The sequence below is a fragment of the Pyrus communis genome, chromosome 9 (assembly GCF_041283825.1).
Source record: "Pyrus communis isolate YQ-2024b chromosome 9, ASM4128382v1, whole genome shotgun sequence".
NCBI classification, from domain to species: Eukaryota; Viridiplantae; Streptophyta; class Magnoliopsida; order Rosales; family Rosaceae; genus Pyrus; species Pyrus communis.
The window spans coordinates 3,942,431-3,965,140 of record NC_142573.1 but is presented as its reverse complement, the minus strand read 5'-3'; the positions used below and the strand labels follow the sequence as shown (position 1 = coordinate 3,965,140).

At 45.4% G+C, this 22,710-nt stretch overlaps 2 protein-coding genes across 2 annotated transcripts; both read right to left on the bottom strand.

The window, feature by feature from the left end:
• Positions 1 to 2,563: 2,563 nt before the first annotated feature.
• Positions 2,564 to 4,147, bottom strand: LOC148694061 (uncharacterized). The gene is made up of 2 exons (XM_088700220.1): positions 3,832 to 4,147; positions 2,564 to 3,360 (listed from the first exon to the last, which is right to left on the bottom strand). The coding sequence occupies exons 1-2, from the start codon at positions 3,995 to 3,997 to the stop codon at positions 2,741 to 2,743; spliced, it is 786 nt and encodes a 261-aa protein (XP_088556346.1). The 5' UTR covers positions 3,998 to 4,147; the 3' UTR covers positions 2,564 to 2,740.
• An 11,620-nt stretch (positions 4,148 to 15,767) lies between these two features.
• Positions 15,768 to 17,449, bottom strand: LOC148694060 (uncharacterized). The gene is made up of 3 exons (XM_088700131.1): positions 16,830 to 17,449; positions 15,944 to 16,697; positions 15,768 to 15,809 (listed from the first exon to the last, which is right to left on the bottom strand). Exons 1-3 carry the CDS (start codon positions 17,447 to 17,449, stop codon positions 15,768 to 15,770), a joined length of 1,416 nt encoding a protein of 471 aa, XP_088556257.1.
• Between the last annotated feature and the right edge of the window lie 5,261 nt (positions 17,450 to 22,710).

Sequence of the window (22,710 nt, the reverse complement as noted above, 5' to 3'; positions counted from 1 at the left end):
GTTTTCAATTTGTTCAAGAAGTGCCTTTTAAGAATTCAGAGACCAGCTCTATGTTAAGAGTCCAAGCTTGTTTTCGATCCCACACTTCCTGGTGACAAGCCTTTGGCTTGCACAAGCCCCTAATCATGGGATCTGATACCATATTGAAAATTTTTAGATCAACAACTTTACCATCTACCTAATCCGTCAAGTGTGGGGTTTTACCACAAAAGACCTCAGTATTAATTAAAGTGAGACTGCCAACAGGAAGACCAGTTAGATCCCTAGAAAATCTTGTTTGCTGAGTACTCAAATAATATTCACAAGTGCTCCTGATCATAAAATTCAAGGAGCTGCTTCACATGATTATACCAGGCAGCAACATTTAATCCATTGACTCAGACCCAGTTAACAACAGTTGCTGCTGGTTGCTCCCACCTAGGGTTGGGCAACGGTTATGGCAGGTGGGAGTCCCAGTGCCATGGACGAAGGGACGTAAGGCCCAGTAGGGGCACATGCCCCCTCTTATCCCTTTTTTTTTCTTTACAAATTATTCAATTAATCATTCTCATTTTTTTTGCTTTGCGGATTATTCAATTAATCATATTAAAATAGTGAAAATCCTCTTTTAGTTTTTAAATGTCCCTCCGTCTTGTATATTTCTCACGCACTAATGTCTAAGCCTTGTTGAGTTGCATGTATTTGGTTAATTAGTACAAATAAGCATTAGATTGTCAACAATTAAAAATAAAATTAGACAATAGAGTAATAAAATTAGGCATTTTGTAATTAATTTTTTTAGCATTTGTAAAAGAACTAGCTTTATTTGTCCAAAAAGGGAGCTCAAATTTTTTAAGGTGCCCCCTCTTAGTTAAATGTTTGGCTTCATCCTTGAGTCCCACCATTCATCAAGCTGCAGAAACGGATTGCAGTTCAAACAATTAAAGAAAGGAAAAACAAGATGAAAACAAAAAGAATTTGTACTGCTAACGTAGAAAAATGGACTGTTTATACAACTAGTATACGACTAAAAAATGCAGAATAACTCGGCACATGATGATCACTCACCAATTCCTTAACATACTTGCAATCTTCCAAGCACTTCTGAGCACTCAAAATTGCAGCCTTAAGTTTGGGCAACCGTTTCTCCATGACAATTTTCTCTTGCTAAGCGCATGTTAATCTAAAAACGTAGTCAGAGATATTCCTAAAATGCTTATTAATAAACATCACATATTTGAAAGGTTTAGCATGCAGAATGAATTTAACATAATAGTTTCTAGCACATTCCCTTATCTCACAATGCTCAAAATGGAGTTCAAGTTTATATTATTTGACCGAGGTTTGCTTCTATTATGTTGTGCAAGGACTTGAGGGGCATATATATGTAACGGTCTCTATATCAGCGTACAGCAACGGGCGGGTGAGGGGTAAGGCAATGCAATTATCATGGCTTGTACTTCTAGAGGTGAAATTGGTGGTAGTAGCGGCGGAGGGTTGGGAAGCATGAGAATTTAGGTAGACAGTCAAATCATCAATGGGAAGAAAGGCGCAGTGGTCACCATAAAAGTGGTTAGTGTCAAGGTACGTGAAGAATAGTTTTTCTGGCAATAGAAGCTGTGGCGGCTGTCACTGATCCAGAGAGGCCCGTTCTGATAACAATAAGGTCAAAGTTAGTGGGCTAAATTGGACCGTCGTCGTTAAAGAGTTTATTCATAGCTTTTGGGGAAGGGTTGAAGACTCTGTTAAGATGCCTCCCATTGCAAGGAAGGTCGCATCTAGAGAGAATGGACTTGCTGATTGCAAATTTGCATGAAGTTGGACTAACAAGTGTGGCTCAGAACACTAATATTCATCATACAAACCCAACCAACCACAAAAATTTCATAAAAAATTAAAACTCCATGTTAAATTTTAATAGTATTTGCGGAAACAAGCATAAATTTTTACATTTGGGTAGTGATTAAGTTAAAATCATAGCCTACTGCTATTATTATGGTGATTTATTTTACCAGTGTAGAATGATTTTGTGAAAACAATCCAAAACCCTAAACCCTAGTCACAAAATTATTCTCCAGAACCCTAACCATAAAATTTTTTCCCAAAATCATTACCCTGTTACTTTGTCGAAACAGGAAAGGTATGTGATACGGCTCGTCGCACTCGAAGAAGATGACCAAATTCAGAGACGTTGTCGTTCCTTACAGCTATTTGCCTCCTCTTGATGAAACGGTTCATTTTTAACAGGTTTTCTCTGAGGGGCCCACATAGTAAAAACACGGCCGACCCACTTCTGTTTTTCCTCTCCATGCAAAGAATACCCATACCCTTTTTCATCCTTGGGTAAGATTCAATAATAATTGATATAATATATATATATATATATATATATATATATATATAATTTTTATCTCTGAATCTATGTGGCTCTCTTATCCTGAAATTTTGAGTTTCAACGATATAATTATTGTATTTAACTAATAATTGAACCGTATTGTATTACCGTACTCGTAGCTGTCTATGAACGACACATTCTCGTTAGAGAAGAAAGAGGGAGAAGTAGAGAGAAAATGGGAAAAGCAGATAAAACGTAAACATTCAATATTTCACATAATTCTCCAAAGAGAAGGAAGAGACCTAAATACATAGAAGTTCAGGAAACCACAACTCAGAAGACCTAAATGGGCTTATTCAACTTAAACGGGTTACGCCCAATAGGATAGGAACCCAACAGAAACCAGGATGGGAGGCAGGTTGGGAATCATGGTGCTGAACCTGCTGGTGAAGAATCTGGATGGGCTACTTCTTTATTATCACCTAGTTGCCAATTCTTCGAAGTTTTGGAGTTGGAGGACTTGGATGAAGTTTTTTCAGCAGCAAGGGGCAGGCCTGGAAGTCCTGGGAGGCCTGGGAGTCCTGGGAGACCTGGGAGTCCTGGTAGACCGATTGGGAGACCTAGGAGATCGGATTGGTTGAGAGAGGGATCAGGCATTTTGGGGTCCACCTGAGAGGATGATGGGAATGCCATCTCTGAGAACTTTTGGGAATTTAATTTCTTGGAATTCTGAATGTTGGGTTTCTGGTTGCATAAGCTGGGTTGCTTGAGAGGCTTGAAGATGAAGAAACCAGCAGAGAATATGTGGGTCCCTTGCTTTCTTGCCTTGAGGTGTAGGGAAGATGAGGTGGCTGATGAGGCCACAGCACAGTAGGGTTCACTGCTGCGGATTAGTTTCACGGAGCATCCTTCAATTTTCTTGACATCATTGCTCACTGAGAAGGGCAGATGGACTTTGAATTGTCCATGGCTGTTTGTTTTCACTTGTGCGTTGAAACTTGGTTTTGTTGAAGTCCCATCTTTGCATTCCACACCAACAGAAGCCCCTGCACAAAAACCCCCACAGATTATTGATGGATAATGTATCCATATCATGTCAGGAAGTTTTGTTGACTGACAATAAAATGACAAGTTACGATGACATATCTTCCAACGTTTTGTTGTCTGTTGGAAAGAAATCGTGATTGAAAGCAGAATCCTACCGTCGAGGAGTTAGTTTAGGCGAGATTTTTTTTGCTGTTGATTTGTGTTGATTAATTTTTCGTAGTTGTACGGTTGACTCGTAGGAAATACCTGTATAAAGGTTTTCAGTCATTTAGATTGTACATTTTCTCCATTTGTACACTTTTGTTTATTTCCTTCTTTTAATTTTTCTCTGATTTATTCAAATTTAACAATTAAAATATAAACATGAGTGTGTATAGAAGAAGAGAAGAGGTGTACGGAAATTATTGAACCGGCTACAATAGAAAAATAAAATTGATGAAGAACTTGTTGAAAATTTGAGATGAATTTACCTGAAATGAAATGGCTGGTATTTGAGAAATCCTCTTGGAAACATGTGTCACAGTAGACAGTGCCAACAACTACTGCAGAAGGCCGGATCTCCTCATAGCTAGCCTCTGAAGGAGTATGAAATGTAAGAGTAGTGACCAGAAAGATAACTGTAAGAAACCAAGACATTGTTTTACAACCTATCTATGTCCCCTCTAAGAAGCTCTGATACTATTGACTCTAAGAATGTTCATACAGGTTGCCTTTTATATCAATTGCCGAGGCCTAATATAAATATTCTCTGTAGGATTATACGATTTTTTTTTAGATATAAAAAGGACACTGGTTGGCTATTTTACACATACTCAACAAAATTAGCTCAACAAATTAATTGTGATTGACAGACAAATTGGAATAACTATTTTGGAATATTATAACCTGGGGTCCATGATGTAGAAAAGACCAAGGGTCTTGAAAAGACAAGAGGTAGTAACTTGAGAATCATTCAACAAGAAGGGATGGAATCACTCATGGCTCTATGGGGATAAAACTTGGGAATCAGTCGATTAGGGGCAATGGATTCACTCACGTCGCTAATTGTGGATTCACTCGACACGATCAAGTTTGACACTTAATTTTAAGGAGGAGAAAACTCACTCTTCTCAGATTAACTTTAATTCACTAATTTCACTACTTTAAGGATACATATGGAGCCCTTTGAATAGGGAAATTACAAAGCCTTGGTATACTAAATATTTAAGAGTACGATAGTTACTAGGCAATTCAATTAAAAGAGAAGGTCACAAAAGTTTTGGGAGATGAGAAGCCATGAAAACCTTAAATATATTTGTTCTCCATGCACTGCATCATTTTCCTCTTCTCGAACAAAAACTCGTCTTTTAGTTTCCTTTGATTTTTTTTCCTCGATCTTTTGGATGAGAATTGTTATTAGCACTCCAAAAATCTCATTCTACACTCCAAACGTTCTATATTAGGAAAGAAAAATACACTTATGAAGAGTGTAGAATGAGATTTTTGGAGTGTCAATAACACTTCTCTTTGGATACCTTTCAATTTTTTTTTCCACAACAGCCACAATAGCAAAAGCAAATCTCGAGCTGTCAAGTTGTTCTGTCACACAAAATAATTATATGAAAGCAACATGAATTTTTCATGGCAGAAGAGAAGACCATGCATGCTACCTCTGCAATGTTGATTTGTAATTTTCCTACCAAGCAACCTTTTTCTCCTTTAGTCGTCCGAGCCTACAATTGCAATGTCTAATATTATATCACCCGGCTCCTCAACTTTTATATTTTTTCTGTGTGCCATTGTTATATTTTTCTCTATTTTCCTCACTCGGAATATTATTCGGTAAAGTGCTAATTTTTCACATCTAATATTTGGTTTAGCCAATATCTGCACAATTAGGTGTTGATTCGATCATTATTTTTTGTTTTTAGGACGAGTAGGATTTTCTCCCATCTTATTCACATCATCTTCCCTTCCCTTCTCTCACACATTGTTTTTTGTCTTATTGTCTCGAATGTTAACATGACTTAACCATAACCGTTCAAGTAGGAGATGAGGGAATGTGTTTGGGCCTAAAATGTTATTGTTGGGCCGAGCGGCAGGATGTGCTCGGCCCAAGGTGATGATAAATACTATGGGCCGAATAATAACTCCCAGGCAAGCTGGCCGGGTTGGCCAAATATTATCCCAAGTAGTCCGGGTGAATAGAAAAGGGTCGAAGAAATCCTAGTACAACCAGGATTCTCGACCGGCAAGGAATGGAGTCCCGAAAAGAAGGAAAATTCAGAATCCCAGTGGGGGTAGGTTTGTTCGAGTTAGAATCAAAATGGGACAGGGACTCCCAATCCAAATCGGAATCAGTTTCAAGGAATGGGGTGCTATAAATACCAGAGATCATGCAACAGAAAAGGATCTTCACAATCAGCATACAATTGCCCTGCGCAAAACCTCTCAAACACCTTGAGATTTTTCCTTTTCTTTTCCCCGCCGACACACCTTCAGTTTGGATAAACAGCACTGTGGAAGCACCCGGCGAGCATCTTCAGTTTGGATAAACAGCACTGCTGCCGCAGAATCAGCCGACCGAGAAGCACCTTCAGTTTGGATAAACAGCACTGCGTCGAGGTCGACTGGTTATCTATCTAAGTCTCGGCCGAGAAGGGTTTTCGAACCTTTATTGGCAGAGGTCACCTTGCTAGCCTTTTCGGCATAGTCAGGTGTTACGAATCGCATTGCTCGGCGTACAGGACGCCGAGTTATTTTATGATTGGATACTCGCAAGTAGGTTTCAGGGTTCGGCATTCCGACGGCCGAACTACGTTTACCATCAAGACATACATCACGTTCGAGTACCTGTGCCCATACAGTTTGGTCTCGATTCGACGTGCTTATACTCTTACGAATATAATCACGGTGACCGAATCGGGCTCCGACGATTATTGAACTCCGCAGAATTAGCAACCTTGTCTTTAGGCAGTAGAACTCAGAGACCGAGAGCGTTCCTTCCTCGGTCGCAATCGCAAGATAGAGAAGTCAACGACGCGCTCCAAGTGACATCAACAAATTTTACTCCTCGGCCGAGCTCGGCCGACGAGTTGGCACGCCCCGCATTCAACCGAAGGACGTAGTTAGCTTACTAGTTACTCGGCCTGCGCGCCACGTAGGTTTTGTAATTTTTAGGGTCAACATTTTGGCACGCCCAATGAGACCTTTGTGCTAAACCTTCGGAGTTCATGCCCGTTGAAACACGGTCTACAAAGAAGAAAACAACCATGGGAAAGTCAACAACTGACTTGCCAGTGCAAGGCCTTGGGCAGGATTTGCACTCTACAAAAAATCCGATCATTGTTGCGCCGCCCGAGGCCACAAGTGTAACACGCCGAGAGAATGAAATCTGTCTCGGCAGGCAACCTCACAACCCAACAGTCCCGAATCAAACGGCTGGAATGTTTGTGGAAGGGATTGTGGAAGATTGTGACGACGATGGTGGGGAAGGTTCCGATCCACCAACTAGGACATTCCTTCGGAGACGACTGGATGAACAATATCGTCAGGTCGAGCAGTCGATTGGTCAGAAGATGAATGATTTGCTAGACGCAATACGTAGTAACAGCGATACACAGACCATAATGCTTGAACTACTGGTTAGTAAAGCCTTCGAAGATGGCCAGGTCGGCCAACCTCGGCAGCTCTCGACGAATGTGCCCATACCAGCCGAGAGAGGGTCCGCTCGGCCGCAACCAGTCCCCTTAGAAAGAAGAGGACCAGGAAATGGATCCGAGGGACCAAGCCAGGGAGAAGCCGCCGCTTCCGTAAACATCACCGAAGTTCAGAGAATGATTGACTCGGCCCTGAAGAAAGGGCCGAAGTTTCCAAAATTTATCCATCCATACCCGGCTTATGTAGAAAGGTTTGAATACCCACGAGGATTTAAGATCCCTGATTTCAGCCTCTTCGCTGGGGAATCGTCTTTATCTTCATTAGAACATGTGGCTCGGTTCACAGCACATTGTGGAGACGTCAATAGCGACTTCTACAAATTACGGTTGTGTAACTTCTCACTGACAGGCTCAGCTTTCGCCTGGTACATTAATCTTTCACCCAACTCCGTGCAGAGTTGAGAAGAGTTGGTCGAAAAATTCCATGAACAATTCTATCGGCCAGGGATGGAGATGTCCGTATCATCGTTGGCCAGGATGGCTCAAGCATCCGACGAATCTCCGATGGAGTACCTAACAAGGTTTAAGTCGGCCAAGAATTGGTGCCGAGTACCACTCCCCGAAGTGGAATTCGTCAGGATCGCCCTCAACGGATTAGACGTGGAGTACAAAAAGAAGTTCCTGGGGGCAAATATCCGAGATATGTACGAACTTGCTCAACACGTTGAACAATATGATTATCTGCTCCGAGAAGAAAAGATATCAAAGTCACCATCGCGGGGAACGTTGTATAAGAATCCCACCGTTAGCTATGCATCGGCCGAAAGTGAAGACCCCCAGTATGCTAGTGTGGATGCGGCCGAGATAATAATAGACAAACCCTTTGTCTGCAAGGCTTTGGCTCAAGTAAATTCCAAAGACACCAAAACCCGTTCGGCCGCCGACGACATGAGTAAATCATCCAAAGTATACACTTTCGATATCACCAAAGCTGACGCAATTTTCGATCAATTATTGGCAGCGAAAATCATCAAGCTTCGGCCGGGACACACCATCCCTAAGGCCGATGAATTAAAGGGCAAGATATACTGCAAATATCATAATTCTAATAATCATGCAACCAATAATTGTGTTGTGTTCCGAGACACAATTCAAAGTTGGATTGAAAAAGGAAAGTTGAAATTTCTGGAAAAGCAGATGGCGGTCGACGTCAATCCTTTCCCTTCAACAACGATTGGTATGGTGGATGCTCATATCCCTAAAAACAAAGGGAAGGCCGAATACGTCCCGATACAACATATCCATCAACGGAATGGTCGAACAAGACTAAAGCTTGATTTGTTTTCGAATGCACCACCTGCGGAACAATCAGGGCCACCCGTCGATGATCCTATGACGAGATCAAGTCCCGACGGAACTCATGAATCAACAGTTTTATGTGATCATTGTAAAACATCAGTTGAACCTGGGAAGAAGACACCTTCAACACCCCCCACGGCCCCTGTAACATCACCTAAGGGACTTGGTAACGGTCCACGACGTCAAGTGTTTGATCGACTCGGCCCACAAGTACAGCCGAAAGACCAGACCTCGGTCAGGCGGTGGCTGGATTTCAACTCACCTTTCTACAATGAGGATTATTACTCGCGCAATACCAACAATTCGGGCTCACCAGCCGATCGCAAAACTTTCAAACCACCCAGGACATCGGATCAACGCTGGTACAGTTACAATTCTCCGACTGGCTTATATACGGCACTGTCCAAATCACAAAAACGTCGTCGTCAACGGATAGATTGCATGGCTCGGCGACGAGAAGCGCAGGCCAGTCCGGCCAACCAGTGGCAACCAAAGAAGGCCGTGGAAGACATTAGCGAACGGCCAACCCCGACTATCATGACCGAGTTAGCCGAAGGGAAGAAAGTAGCAGCTACCGGTTTCGAAACCACCATTGAGGAATCTGAGAAACGTATTAAGATCCTTCTCCGGCCTGGGGAAACGAGAGCTCGTCTAGAGTACTTCCGACAAGAGGCCGAAAAGAAACTTTCTCCGTTACCCCCGCGCGAGCCGTTTATTAAAATACGGCGCAACTTACACCCTCCATTCCTCGGTGAATCCCTGGAATACATGCGAGAGTTTCATAAGAAATACTCCGCCAATGACTTGTACGGATTACCCAAGGCGTGTCAGGAAGCCCTCGACTTAGCTTTAACTTGCCCTGATGCAGAGCAAATTATCCAAAAAACTTCCGACCCAGCAATTAAAGCTAGGTTCCAACATATACGGGAGGCTCGGGTCCTTGGTTTTGAGGTCTATCCCTATACAGACATCGACACCGCCGAATTACCCTTTTCGCTTGAAGACCTCCAACATTTACGTCATCATTTCGAAGTTTTCTCGGCTGTATCGCTTTTCGGCCTCACGGCCGACGAGGAACAACGGATAGCACGGTTGGATACATATCTAGACACGAGGAACGCCCGTATTGCCTATGAAGAACGAGCCCGTGTAACCAAGAATCAACGTGAATCTTCGGCAGTCAACATCGTCGAGGGAAATCGCCCACCCGCATTCGATTTGGTTCCCACGTCTCAGATACCGGCTCTTACCGAGGAACTCAAAAGTTTAATCGAGGATGTTCCGCCAACTACTACCGAGGTTAGTTCTGCAGACGACGACGACCACGATCCAATGGGTCCCTCGGTCCTCGAACATATGGAGATCAGTATGGTCCACGTCCTACCAGCTGAATTCCAGCCAGGTACCCACCAGTCGAATTTCTTGGACGGGGACGTAGTTGCCGAGGAAGCAACACAGGTAGACTTCGTCGCAAACGACGACGACAGAGAAACCCGAAGCGGGGACAACCTTAAGACAGCTTTGGCCGAGCTATTTCCCCGCTTCCTCTCGGTTAATCTCCAACACCTGAAGCCGTTGTATGTCACGGCTCACATCGAAGGATTTCCCATTTCGAAGGTGTTTGTCGACTGTGGTGCCACAGTCAACATTATGCCAATCTCCGTCATGAAGGCTTTACGCCGTTCTGATAGTGAACTCATTCCGTCAGGGATCACTATGAGCAGCTTCGTTGGTGATAAGTCTCAGACCAAAGGAGTACTCCCGTTGGAAGTTAGCATTGCCGATCGTCAACACATGACGGCTTTCTTTGTCATCGATTCCAAGACCGATTATAACGCATTACTTGGTCGCGACTGGATCCACCAAACCAGTTGCATTCCTTCATCACTCTACCAAGTCCTCATCTTTTGGGATGGTAAATCGGTCGTGGTCCACCCAGCCGATAACCAGCCATTTGAAACCAACATGATTCAGGCTCGCTATTACGATGATCACGTCGGCTACATCACCCTCCAAGGCCTCAACGAAGATGGGCGGCCGACGAGAATTTCGGTACAGAAAGTGATTGAAGTCGGCGCTGAGACTGTCCAACAGGATTCGGCGAGACTTGGTTTGGCAGATTTGGTCACCAATGCCGATGATTGAGCACACCACGTAAGAACGGCGTCAGGCCGCGGTTTCATCCACGATGGAACGTCTGCTGGCCCATTGGTACGCCATTACCAAGCAACCACATTCTGGCATTAATTTAATCGAATTTCTGGCCGAAGCAGATAATGGTCCCGTTCTATCTCTCGATAAAGTTCAGGCTGCGCCAGCCGAACTCGAAGACCATCGGCCTTAAGTCAAGGACCCGTTAGAAGAAGTTAAAGTAGGCACGGCCGATGATCCTCGAACATTGTTTATTAGCGCGTTACTCCCACAATCCATGAAGGTCGAACTCCGGAAGTTACTCCACGAATTTAAAGATTGCTTCGCGTGGAGTTATCATGAAATGCCAGGCCTCGACCGAAACCTTGTAGAGCATGAGCTACGCATCAAGGAAGGGTGTAAGCCTTTTCGACAGCCTCCTCGCCGATTTTCGAACGAAGTACAACTCGGCATTAAGGAAGAATTAGTTCGGCTTCTAAAAGCCGGGTTTATTAGGACCGCTCGGTATGTCGAATGGTTGGCCAATATCGTTCCCGTGTTAAAGAAAAACGGTGCCCTTCGCATTTGCATCGATTTCCGTAATCTAAATCTGGTTACTCCCAAGGACGAATATACAATGTCGATCTCAGACTTATTAATTGATGCCGCAGCTAATCATAAACTGCTATCTTTTATGGACGGTCATGCGGGTTACAACCAGATTTTCATCGCCGAAGCTGACGTCCACAAGACGGCTTTCCGTTGCCCGGGGGCACTTGGTACTTACGAATGGGTAGTCATGCCTTTCGGCCTTAAGAATGCCGGCGCCACATACCAACGAGCCATGAATATGATCTTCCACGACCTAATCGGTACAATCGTCGAAGTTTATATCGATGATGTGGTCGTCAAATCCAAACGTCGTCAAACACATCTGGACGACCTGAGGCAAGCGTTTCTTCGCATGCGCAAGAACAACCTCAAGATGAACCCGGCCAAGTGTGCTTTTGGTGTTTCGGCTGGTAATTTCCTAGGATTTTTGGTGCACCATCGCGGCATCGAGGTCGATGAAAATAAAGCCCGCGCCATCATTAGTGCCCCACCTCCGACGACAAAGAAACAACTCCAGTCGTTACTCGGGCAGATAAATTTCCTTCGTCGTTTCATCGCCAATTCGGCAGGTAAGATGAAGGCATTCTCTACGCTCTTGAAACTTAAGGATACCGACAAATTTGAATGGCGTGAAGAGCATCAAACTGCCTTTACGCAAATCAAAGTGGCCCTTTCAACCCCACTTCCACCTTGTCGCAACAAACCCTTGAAATTATACATTTCGGCAGCTACTAAATCCATTGGTTGTCTCCTCGCTCAAGACAACAATGGAGGGCGTGAACAAGCGATCTTTTATCTTAGCCGAAATTTGAATTCACCAGAGCTCAATTACTCCCCTGTCGAAAAATTGTGCTTAGCTTTGTTTTTTGCCGCATCCAAGCTTCGACATTACATGCTCCCATCAGTAACGCAGGTCATCGCCCAAACAGACGTAATTCGGTACATGCTCACTCGGCCCATTGTCAAAGGCCGAATCGGGAAATGGACGCTCGCTTTATCCGAGTTCAGCCTTCAGTATGTACCCCAAAAGGCCGTCAAGGGGCAAGCTCTCGCCGATTTCTTGGCCCAACACCCTTCCCCTTATGGTTCTGAGGGAGACGACGTCGATATCGGTTTAATCACCACGCGCGATAGTCATTGGACTATGCATTTTGATGGTTCCAGCACTTCGACCTCGGCGGGTGTGGGAATTGCAATTCAATCGCCTGACCACTGCCGCTGGTATTTTTCTCTTAAGTTAGATTTCAGCTGCACCAATAATCAGGCCGAATATGAAGCCCTCATTATCGGCCTCCACGTTTTACACGATCTACGGGCCTCCCGCGTTCTCGTCCTCGGTGATTCCGAACTTGTGATTAACCAAATAAACGGCCTGTTTCGTTGCATGAGTTGTACTTTAGCGCCCTATCACATGGTCGCCACCTACCTGGCCGAGTCGTTCGAACGGATCACATTTGAACACATTTCACGCATCCACAACACAGACGCCGACGAACTCGCCCAGATCGCCTCCGGAGCACAACTCATGGGGGGCAAGCTAGGCCGAATTGCAGTCACAAGTCTGCGCTCGTACCCAGCCTTGATCAATCGGCAAACTCTCCAGCGCGCACATGTAATACGCACAAGGGTAATGTCTCTCCCATCCCTACTAGAACGAGGAGATCCCGTGGAAATATGTGCCGTCGAAGTAGAACCAGATGATTGGAGAAGGACGATGTTACGATACCTCGATAACCCCAATGGGAAACATGACCGAAGAACGAAGGTCCACGCCACGAATTACGTGTCGTACCAAAATGAGTTATACCACAAGGGCGAGGACGGGTTACTACTATTGTGCCTCGGCCCACACGAGGCCGCCCAAGTAATGGCCGAGGTACATGAAGGAATTTGTGGGGCACATCAGTCCGGACGAAAGATGCGCTGGTTGCTCCGACGACACAGTTATTTTTGGCCCAATATATTAAAAGATTGCATCGAATATGCACGGAGGTGCGTACCATGCCAAATTCATGGACCTGTACAGAGAGCCCCGGCCGAATTACTACACTCGGTCACTAAACCTTGGCCGTTCAGGGGTTGGGCAATGGACGTAATTGGAAAAATCACGCCATCATCAGGGGCAGCGAAACACGCGTGGATAATGGTAGCAACTGACTATTTCACTAAGTGGGTCGAGGCAAGGTCATACGCCGAATTAACTGCTAAAGAGGTATGCAACTTCGTAGAGGAGAATATTGTGACCAGATTCGGCGTGCCAGAAACGATCATAACTGATAATGGCACTATATTGACGGCCGATAGGTTTAGGGAATACGCGGCAAGTTTGAATATCCGACTGGAGTAATCTACGCCGTATTACCCACAGGTAAACGGGCAGGCCGAGGCAAGCAATAAAGTGTTGATCGGCATCCTTGAAAAAATGGTAAAAGAGAAACCGGGGTTGTGGCATTTGAAGTTAAATGAAGCATTATGGGCATACCGAACTTCACCCCGGTCGGCCACTGGAACCACTCCTTACGCGTTAACTTATGGACACGACGCTATGTTACCAGTCGAATTGAGTATAAGCTCGTTGCGAGTAATTGAGCAGAATGATTTGTGCAGTTTTGAATATAGTCAAGCGATGCGACAAGAGTTAGAAGACTTAGAAGAAAGTCGAATCGACGCGGGTAACTTGTTGATAGCACAAAAGAAAATTGCCGAGCGAGCATATAATCAGCGTGTAAGACAAAAAACGTTCGGCGAGGGAGAATTGGTTTGGCAAACTGTGTTGCCTGTTGGGAAGGGCCATTCATCGTTCACAAAGTCCTCGGCAAGGGGGCATATCATCTAAGAGATCGGACGGGTTCAGTTCACAAATTGCCGATTAATGGAAAGTTTTTAAAGAAGTACTATCCAATTACATGGGAAATGCAAGAGTAAGACCATTGTATTGAGAGCAAGACGACCATTGTATTGATAGCAAAATGACCATTGTATTGATAACAAAAAATCATTACAAGAAATACAAATACAATGGTGAACTCCTAAGGGGTCGAGGGGAGGTAAGTCTCAAGGGCAGCTTTTAGCTCCAGCCACTTCGCTTCGCCCAGGATGATCTCAGCCTGCCTGGTCTTCCTGTTGTTCTGCAGTTGCTGGACATGCCGTGCACCAGCAGAGAAGGCCGTCAGCCGAGCCTTGTTGGCCCCGAAGTCCTTCTCAAGCTCGGCAGCAGCAGCAGACCTTTGCCGTTGAAGGTCAGAAATTTGACGCTGGAGGTCGAAAATCTGACGATCAAACTCGGTCAGCTTCGCCTTCTTAGCTTTGATTGCCTCCATCTCAGCTCGGCCGGCCTCTTGCGCAACCTTGGCAGCCTTCAAGTCATCCTCGGCTTGAAGGACTCGCTCGAAGATGTAGAAATGTTGCCGAGTCCGCTCCAGGAGGTCGGTGAGGAAAGAGATATTCTCCGTGCTCAGGTGACCACCGCTGGCAAGGTCGTTGAGACACTCTCCAACAGAGTCAAGGCCCTTGCATTGGAGATTGGAGAGCTTGGGAGGCATTAAGAGATAGGACTTCGTGCAGCTTCACGAAGACTTCGGCCTCGGGCACGGCGCCCGCTGGTTCGGCGGGAACAGCAGAAGAGCCGGCCTCACCGGTCGTGCTCTGAAGAAGAGCGTCGAGCTCCACCTCCCACGATGACTGCACATAAAAGAAAAAACTTTGTGAGGGAAAGTAAGACGTCGTGACATAGTGCATAAAGAAAAAGGGGGATTGTTTTAGACCTGCCGAGAGGAGACTTCGGCCATGCCCTCTGGGTCATTGCTCGAACCCAGGGAACTTAATGGCCGAGCCCAGTACCTTAGACCGCCACGCAATTCACGCGGCCGATGGAGGTTATCTACATTTGATGGCCACGACGGCGGCCAGGAAATATAGACAACGCCCCTCGGCGCATAAAATTGCCGGTGAAATGAATGTTCGGGCACCTGACATTTAATAGTTTTTTTTTGAGAAAAACATGTAACAAAAAATCAACACAACAAAAAGCGAGACTTACAAAGGCCGAAGAGACTTCCTGTGGAGGAATGGGAGGGTCTTCGTCCTGCGGGTGGATCGGTGACTCGGCCGTGGCCTCAGGATCGACCATGGGTCTCTTGCCACGATCCGCCGCAGTAGGACGTGGTCGAGCGGTCGCCTCGACTACAGGAGGAGGATGGACGGGAGGAGAGTTGACTGGTCGACGGCGGCGTTGCAACGGGACTTCGTCACTCTCGCTCTCGACATCCTGAACAAAAAGAGAAAACAGTTAGCATTACGACTATGAACCTAAAGAAACAAGTGGAAGCCGAATTATACCTCCAAAACGACCGTTGGAGTCGAGGGTGCTTCGGCAGGCGCAGCCGACTTCCCCATTTCAGGCGCCACGACCGGCTCCGAAGCAGGGGCTGGTGCGGCGATGGGATTGGCCGTGGTCTCAGGAGGAGAGCCGGCAGGAGCAGGCGTCCCAGTAGTATCACTAGGAACGACATGAATCTCCCGGTCGCCCTTCTTCGCCAATTTCTTGACGCGCTTAGAAGGGCGAGGGGCATCATCCTCCCGCTCGGCCTCTCGATGGGGGCGTTTGGCTGGGACCGTCCACTCGGGGGTGAGGGTCTTTTTCATGGGCGCCAACTTCTTTGCCCTCGCTACCACGACGACCACTTCAGCCTTCCTCGACCCACGACCCCCTGAAGAGCAAAGTGATTAATAACAGGAAAAATATAATAAAAACAGAGAAGGAGCGGAAAGACTTACCTTGGGCCGATTCCTTAGGATGGGTCGAGGGCGCTGGTCTCGGCCGGTCGCCAAAGACTTTGCTCACCACATCTTCGGCCGCGGCGCCGAAGAAGTCGCAGGTGTACGCGTCCCACCAGTCGCCGAAAGTGTCGGTGCCCAAGGATTCCGGAACTGTTGGCCGAAGACGGAACTTCTTACACCGTTCCTGAAACTCTTGCTCGTTCGTCCGGCACTCCCTCTCGGAAGAACCAGAAAGACGTCCCCGGCTCAGGAGGGAACGAGAGATGAGAAGGGGCACGGGGCAGCCTTGGAGGTAGCCAAGCTGCCGGGCGACGAAGTGGGGATGGTAGACCTCCCAACCGGCCCGGCGGGCATCGCAACCTAGGGGAAAGTCGCGAGTCAGGACAAACGACCCCCAGGACTGACGGAGGCCTGCATCCTCGGACTCGGCCCAAGGTGCCGTCGGGAGCCTGATTGAGTCAGGGTATTCCTGGCGCCGGCACACCAGGAACTCGTCGTCCGAAAGGACGTCGAGACCGAAAAAATGTTTAAGAACCTCGTCAGCCCGGTGCGGAGGGGCCGGTCGAGAGGCCAGTTGGGGGCCGAGGGCGGCCGAGCGCTGGAAAGCAGGGACCTCAGGCCGAAGAGTGGAGAAATAGACCTGCAGCCAGAGTTGAAACACCCAGAGGGGTCCGTTCTGGTGCGGGTCAATTTTGTTGATGGTCGTCTCGGCCAAGCAATGGAAGAGGTTGGCAAGAATAGCCGGGCTAAGCGCCAGGGAGTGATCACTGGCCAAGGCCTGGGCCACCGGCATGTTCTCGACCAAGCACTTGTTCGACCTGGTACAACAAATAAATTTGTTGTACCAGTAGAAAAGGAAGGCTTCATGTTCTCCCTTCCTCAGACTCTCCTCGCCCCGGCCAGCAAAATGGAGGATGAGAGTGTTGTAGTTGAAGAAGTTCTTATGAAGCTTCTGAACTTCTTCTTTTGAAGTCTCCCGATCGCCTCGGCCGAGCGTTTCGACGGCTCGCTCGTCGAAAAGCGCCTTCAGGTCAAGAAGGGAAGGGCATCCAGAGAGAGCGGCGTCGATTGGGAGGCCGGATGGGGAAGTCCCAAGAATTGCCGAGATATCGAGGACCGTGGGGCCGAGGGGGCCGAATGGAAGGACCATAGTGTTGGTGGCCGAACACCATAGAGTCAGGGCCGCCATAAGCAGCTCCTTGTCCATGGTAATCTCCATGGTCGAGAGCAGGATGGCATCATAGATACTAAGGGCTTTCCACTCCTCGCCAAAGAAAGACCTCATTCGGTCCACCCAGGCGGCCCAGGCTGTGGTGGTCGAGGGCCAAGCTCCTTGAGGCCGAGCCAAACACCATTTCGACCAGTCAAACCCTTGAAGCAGGGGTGTTAGGCACTGCTCCTTGAGAAGATTAGTAACAGACGACGGTACTTCGTCTCTAAAAAAGGGGCCCAAAATCTGGTGAGTGGTGGCCATGTTATTTTCAAATCGCAGCGTCTTAACGGCGCTCCGATCAATGAAATCCTTGCATTTGTTGATCTCGTCAGAGAGCTTCGAGATAAAGGAGGCCATTATAAAGATGGTAGGAGAGAATTCAGAAGAACTGGAGAAAATAATTGCGGAAGAACTGGAAGGTTTGATTTGAGCGAACAAGGATGAGGAATTAGAGATTTTGGAGTTTCTGAAAGCGTAAGATGCAAATGGCAGAAATGTGGGTATTTATAGGCTTTTCAGAATGAATATCAAACGACTGGAATTCGAAATTGGGGGAAAATTTAACCGGGAAAAGTTCCCAATCATTTCGAATATTTGGGGAACCTGCGAAGAGGGGATCGAGGAATCGAAAATCCAGGACGCACGATTGCGTGCGGCGTCAGTTTTAATGCATTAATGAGGATAAGGCGTTTCAGTTAGTGCACGGTTTCGAGGCCTACGATTGAAAGCTTTTGAGAACGGCGTAGAATCGACACGTGGCCACGCGTTGGGGGCAACGAGGAGAGTGCAATCATGTCTCATAAATGCGCAGGAATAACGGTCATTAAGGAAGTAGAGTCCAAAAAGCGATAAACGTTTTCGCTTCTTCAAGGTCGAGGCCCGACCAAGAGTTAACAGTCGGCGACCTCAGAAGCGAGGGGGCAATGTTTGGGCCCAACATGTTATTGTTGGGCCGAGCGGCAGGATGTGCTCGGCCCAAGGTGATGATAAATACTATGGGCCGAATAATAACTCCCAGGCAAGCTGGCCGGGTTGGCCAAATATTATCCCAAGTAGTCCGGGTGAATAGAAAAGGGTCGAAGAAATCCTAGTACAACCAGGATTCTCGACCGGCAAGGAATGGAGTCCCGAAAAGAAGGAAAATTCAGAATCCCAGTGGGGGTAGGTTTGTTCGAGTTAGAATCAAAATGGGACAGGGACTCCCAATCCAAATCGGAATCAGTTTCAAGGAATGGGGTGCTATAAATACCAGAGATCATGCAACAGAAAAGGATCTTCACAATCAGCATACAATTGCCCTGGGCAAAACCTCTCAAACACCTTGAGATTTTTCCTTTTCTTTTCCCCGCCGACACACCTTCAGTTTGGATAAACAGCACTGTGGAAGCACCCGGCGAGCATCTTCAGTTTGGATAAACAGCACTGCTGCCGCAGAATCAGCCGACCGAGAAGCACCTTCAGTTTGGATAAACAGCACTGCGTCGAGGTCGACTGGTTATCTATCTAAGTCTCGGCCGAGAAGGGTTTTCGAACCTTTATTGGCAGAGGTCACCTTGCTAGCCTTTTCGGCATAGTCAGGTGTTACGAATCGCATTGCTCGGCGTACAGGACGCCGAGTTATTTTATGATTGGATACTCGCAAGTAGGTTTCAGGGTTCGGCATTCCGACGGCCGAACTACGTTTACCATCAAGACATACATCACGTTCGAGTACCTGTGCCCATACAGTTTGGTCTCGATTCGACGTGCTTATACTCTTACGAATATAATCACGGTGACCGAATCGGGCTCCGACGATTATTGAACTCCGCAGAATTAGCAGCCTTGTCTTCAGGCAGTAGAACTCAGAGACCGAGAGCGTTCCTTCCTCGGTCGCAATCGCAAGATAGAGAAGTCAACGACGCGCTCCAAGCGACATCAACAAATTTTACTCCTCGGCCGAGCTCGGCCGACGAGTTGGCACGCCCCGCATTCAACCGAAGGACGTAGTTAGCTTACTAGTTACTCGGCCTGCGCGCCACGTAGGTTTTGTAATTTTTAGGGTCAACAGAATGAGAGAGAGATTAAGAGGGGAGAGAATCCTCCTCCATTTTAGCATGTGATATTCACCTTAAAAAAGATTGACCTAATTGTATAAATAGTCCTCGTGATGATAAGGTATTCGGAAGATAGCTCATGTGGTAAAAAAATTCAGATTTATATTCTTGTGGTGAAGTCCGTTATTATTTAAGCCCAAAAACCAAATTCCTGTTATTTCCTTGTTAATCCCAAAAACAAAACTGTGAATTTCTGCACTCCCTTCGTTGTGGCTCAACAAAAGTGGACTGCCTTCTATATACCCTATCACCACAAGGTTTAAATTTGAATTTTTTTATAAGTCATGAGCTATATTACAAATACCCTATCACCACGAAGACCATATCTAATTAGGCCAAATAGGGGGCTTTTAGTGACCTTACTAACATGAGAATTATTTAATTGACGTGCATGTGATATAATCATATAATCGTTGACCTAATGATGATTTTGTGCTTATTGATTTGTTAGCTGTGTTTGTAATCCTTTTGCTATGTGGTTTTGCTGTGGGGAAGGAACGTACAAACATTCCTACTCCTTTTCAGCCTATGTACAAACATCCTTACTCCTTTCCAGCCTATGAAACATCCCTGTGTAGTTTTGTTTGTAAATTTTCATGGAATTTCTATTCACCTTAAATGTATAGTGTAAAGCAGCAATTTTCAACCGTACAATAATACATGAGATGTTTTTTCATCACATGGAGTTGTCAATTTTCAGAACAGGAAGACAATAATTGGACTGAAGTCTGAAGTGGTATTGTTCAAAGCAGAAGCCTGCCCTTTCACAATAAGGGACCAAGTTATAAGTTTATGATACAACATATCCTTGTTAAGATCAAGAGCTGTTCCTCCCGGCCGGCTTCCCTACTCCGCCTTTCTCTCCTCAAATCGTAACATAGAAGAGACGATATCCTCATATATGATTCCGTACACGTATTGCCTCAGGCACGGCTGCCGATTAGTTATGTAAGGAGCATTCTTTTCCTTCTTACAACCATCAACATTAAGTTTCAATCAATTTTGAATGGAGAGCTTCCCAGTGGAGCAAAGATTCAGTCTTACGGCATTTATCAATTTTATGAGTATTAGAAGGCTAACCATTCATGAAAATATGCACAAATACGACGGTAGGCTCATCAAACATTGCAAAATCCTGCTTGAAAACAAATGTATTTCGCCAATACCAAATAAACCAACAAGCAACGGAAAATACTAACATCTACTCTAAACTCCCCAATATAAGTGATTCAGTAGTGAAATTAAAATGAAGCCAATCATGAAAAATAATGTGGTCTGACTGTTGGTTATACTTTCCAACTTTTGCCAAACTTCTCTTGCCTTAGGAAAATCTTTGACACTCAGGGTTATCTGCAATGGTAATTGGTAATATTGTCTACAAAGCATATACTGGACAACGGAGGTGACATACTGAACAAAAGTGGCCTGACCAGCCAGAGATAATGAATTCACCCACCAAGCATCAAGTCGAGCTTGAGTTTCTACCAAGCCTTTGTAGGTGCTTTTAGCGATACGAGAATGAATGAAGGGGTGTTTTTAGCGATGCGAGAATGAATGAAACAAGGGGCGCTCTAAAAACACCGATAGAGTTCCCAACTTTATCACCTGCCCAATTTGTTAGGTGTGGGGTTTTACCACAAAAGACCTTGGTATTAGTTAGAGTAGGGTAATCATATTTATAGCTACCCTTGTTGACTTCCCCCACCGACGTGGAACTGCCAACATGAAGACCAGTTAGATCCCCAAAAAATATTGTTTGCTGAGTACTCGAATAATATTCACAAGTGCTCCTGATCATAAAATTCAAGGAGTTGCTTCACATGATTATGCCAGGCAACAACATTTAATCCATCGACTCAGACCCAGTCAACAACAGTTGTTGCTGGTTGCTCCCACCTAGGGATGAGTAATGGTTATGGCGGGTGGGAGCCCCACCATTCATCAAGCTGCAGAAACGTATTGCAGTTCAGACAATTAAAGAGAGTAAAAATAAGATGAAAACAAAAAGAATTTGTACTGCTAACGTAGAAAAATGGACTGTCTATACAACTACTGTACAACTAAAAAATGCAAACCAACTCCACGTATGATGGTCACTCACAATCCCCTAACATAGTTGCAATCTTCCAAGCACTTCTGAGCACTCAAAATTGCAGCCTTAAGTTTGGGCAACCGTTTCTCCATGACAATTTTCTCTTGCTAAGCTCATGTTAATCTAAAAACATAGTCAGAGATATTCCTAAAATGCTTATTAATAAACATCACATATTTGAATGGTAATGAATTTAACATAATAGTTTATGGCACATTCCCTTATCTCACAATGCTCAAAATGGAGTTCAAGTTTATATTATTTGTCCGAGTTTTGCTTATATTATGTTGTGCAAGGACTTGAGGGGCATATGTAATGGTCTTTGTATCGGCGTACAACAACTGGCGGGTGAGGGGTAAGGCGATGCAATCATCATGGCTTGTACTTGTAGAGGTGATCAAATTGGTGGTGGTAGTAGTGGCGGAGGGTTGGGAAGCATGAGAATTTAGGAAGACAGTCAAATCATCAATGGGAAGAAAGGCGCAGTGGTCACCATAAAAGTGGTTAGTGTCCAGGTACGTGAAGAACAGTTTTTCTGGCTGTAAAAGTTGCGGCGGCTGTCACTGATCCAGGGAGGCCCTTTCCGCTAACAATAAGGTCAAAGTTAGTGGGCTTAATTGGACCGTCATCGTTAAAGAGTTTATTCATAACTTTTGGGGAAGGGTTGAAGACTCCGTTAAGTTTCCTCCCTTTGCAAGGAAGGTCGCAGCTAGAGAGAATGGACTTGCTGATTGCAAATTTGCTTGAAGTTGGACTAACAAGTGTGTCTCAGAACACTAATATTCATCATACAAACCCAACCAACTACAAAAATTTCATAAATAAATTAAAACTCCATGTTAAATTGTTAATAGTATTTGCGGAAATAAGCATAAAATTTTACATTTGGGTACTTATTAAGTTAAAATCATAGCCTACCACTATTATTATGGTGATTTATTTCACCAGTGGAGAATGATTTTGTGAAAACAATCCAAAACCCTAAACCCTAGTCACAAATTTATTCTCCAAAACCCTAACCCAAAATTATTTTCCCATAATCATTACCCTGCTACTCGGTCGAAATAGGAGTTGAAGTCGATCAAACTCGATGGAAATAGGAAAGGTATGTGATACGGCTCGTCGCACTCGAAGAAGATGACCTAATTCAGGGTCGATGTCGTCGTTCCGTACAACTATTTGCCTCCTTCTGATGAAACGGTTCATTTTAAACAGGTTTTCTCTAAGGGGCCCACATAGTAAAAGCATGGCCGACCCACTTCTGTTTTTCCTTTCTCGGCAAAGAATACCCATAACCTTTTTCATCCTCGGGTAATATTCAATAATAATTGATATATATATAATTTTTATATCTGAATCCATGCGGCTCTCTTATCTTGAAATTTGAGTTTCAACGATAATCGTTGTATTTAACTAATAATTGAATCGTA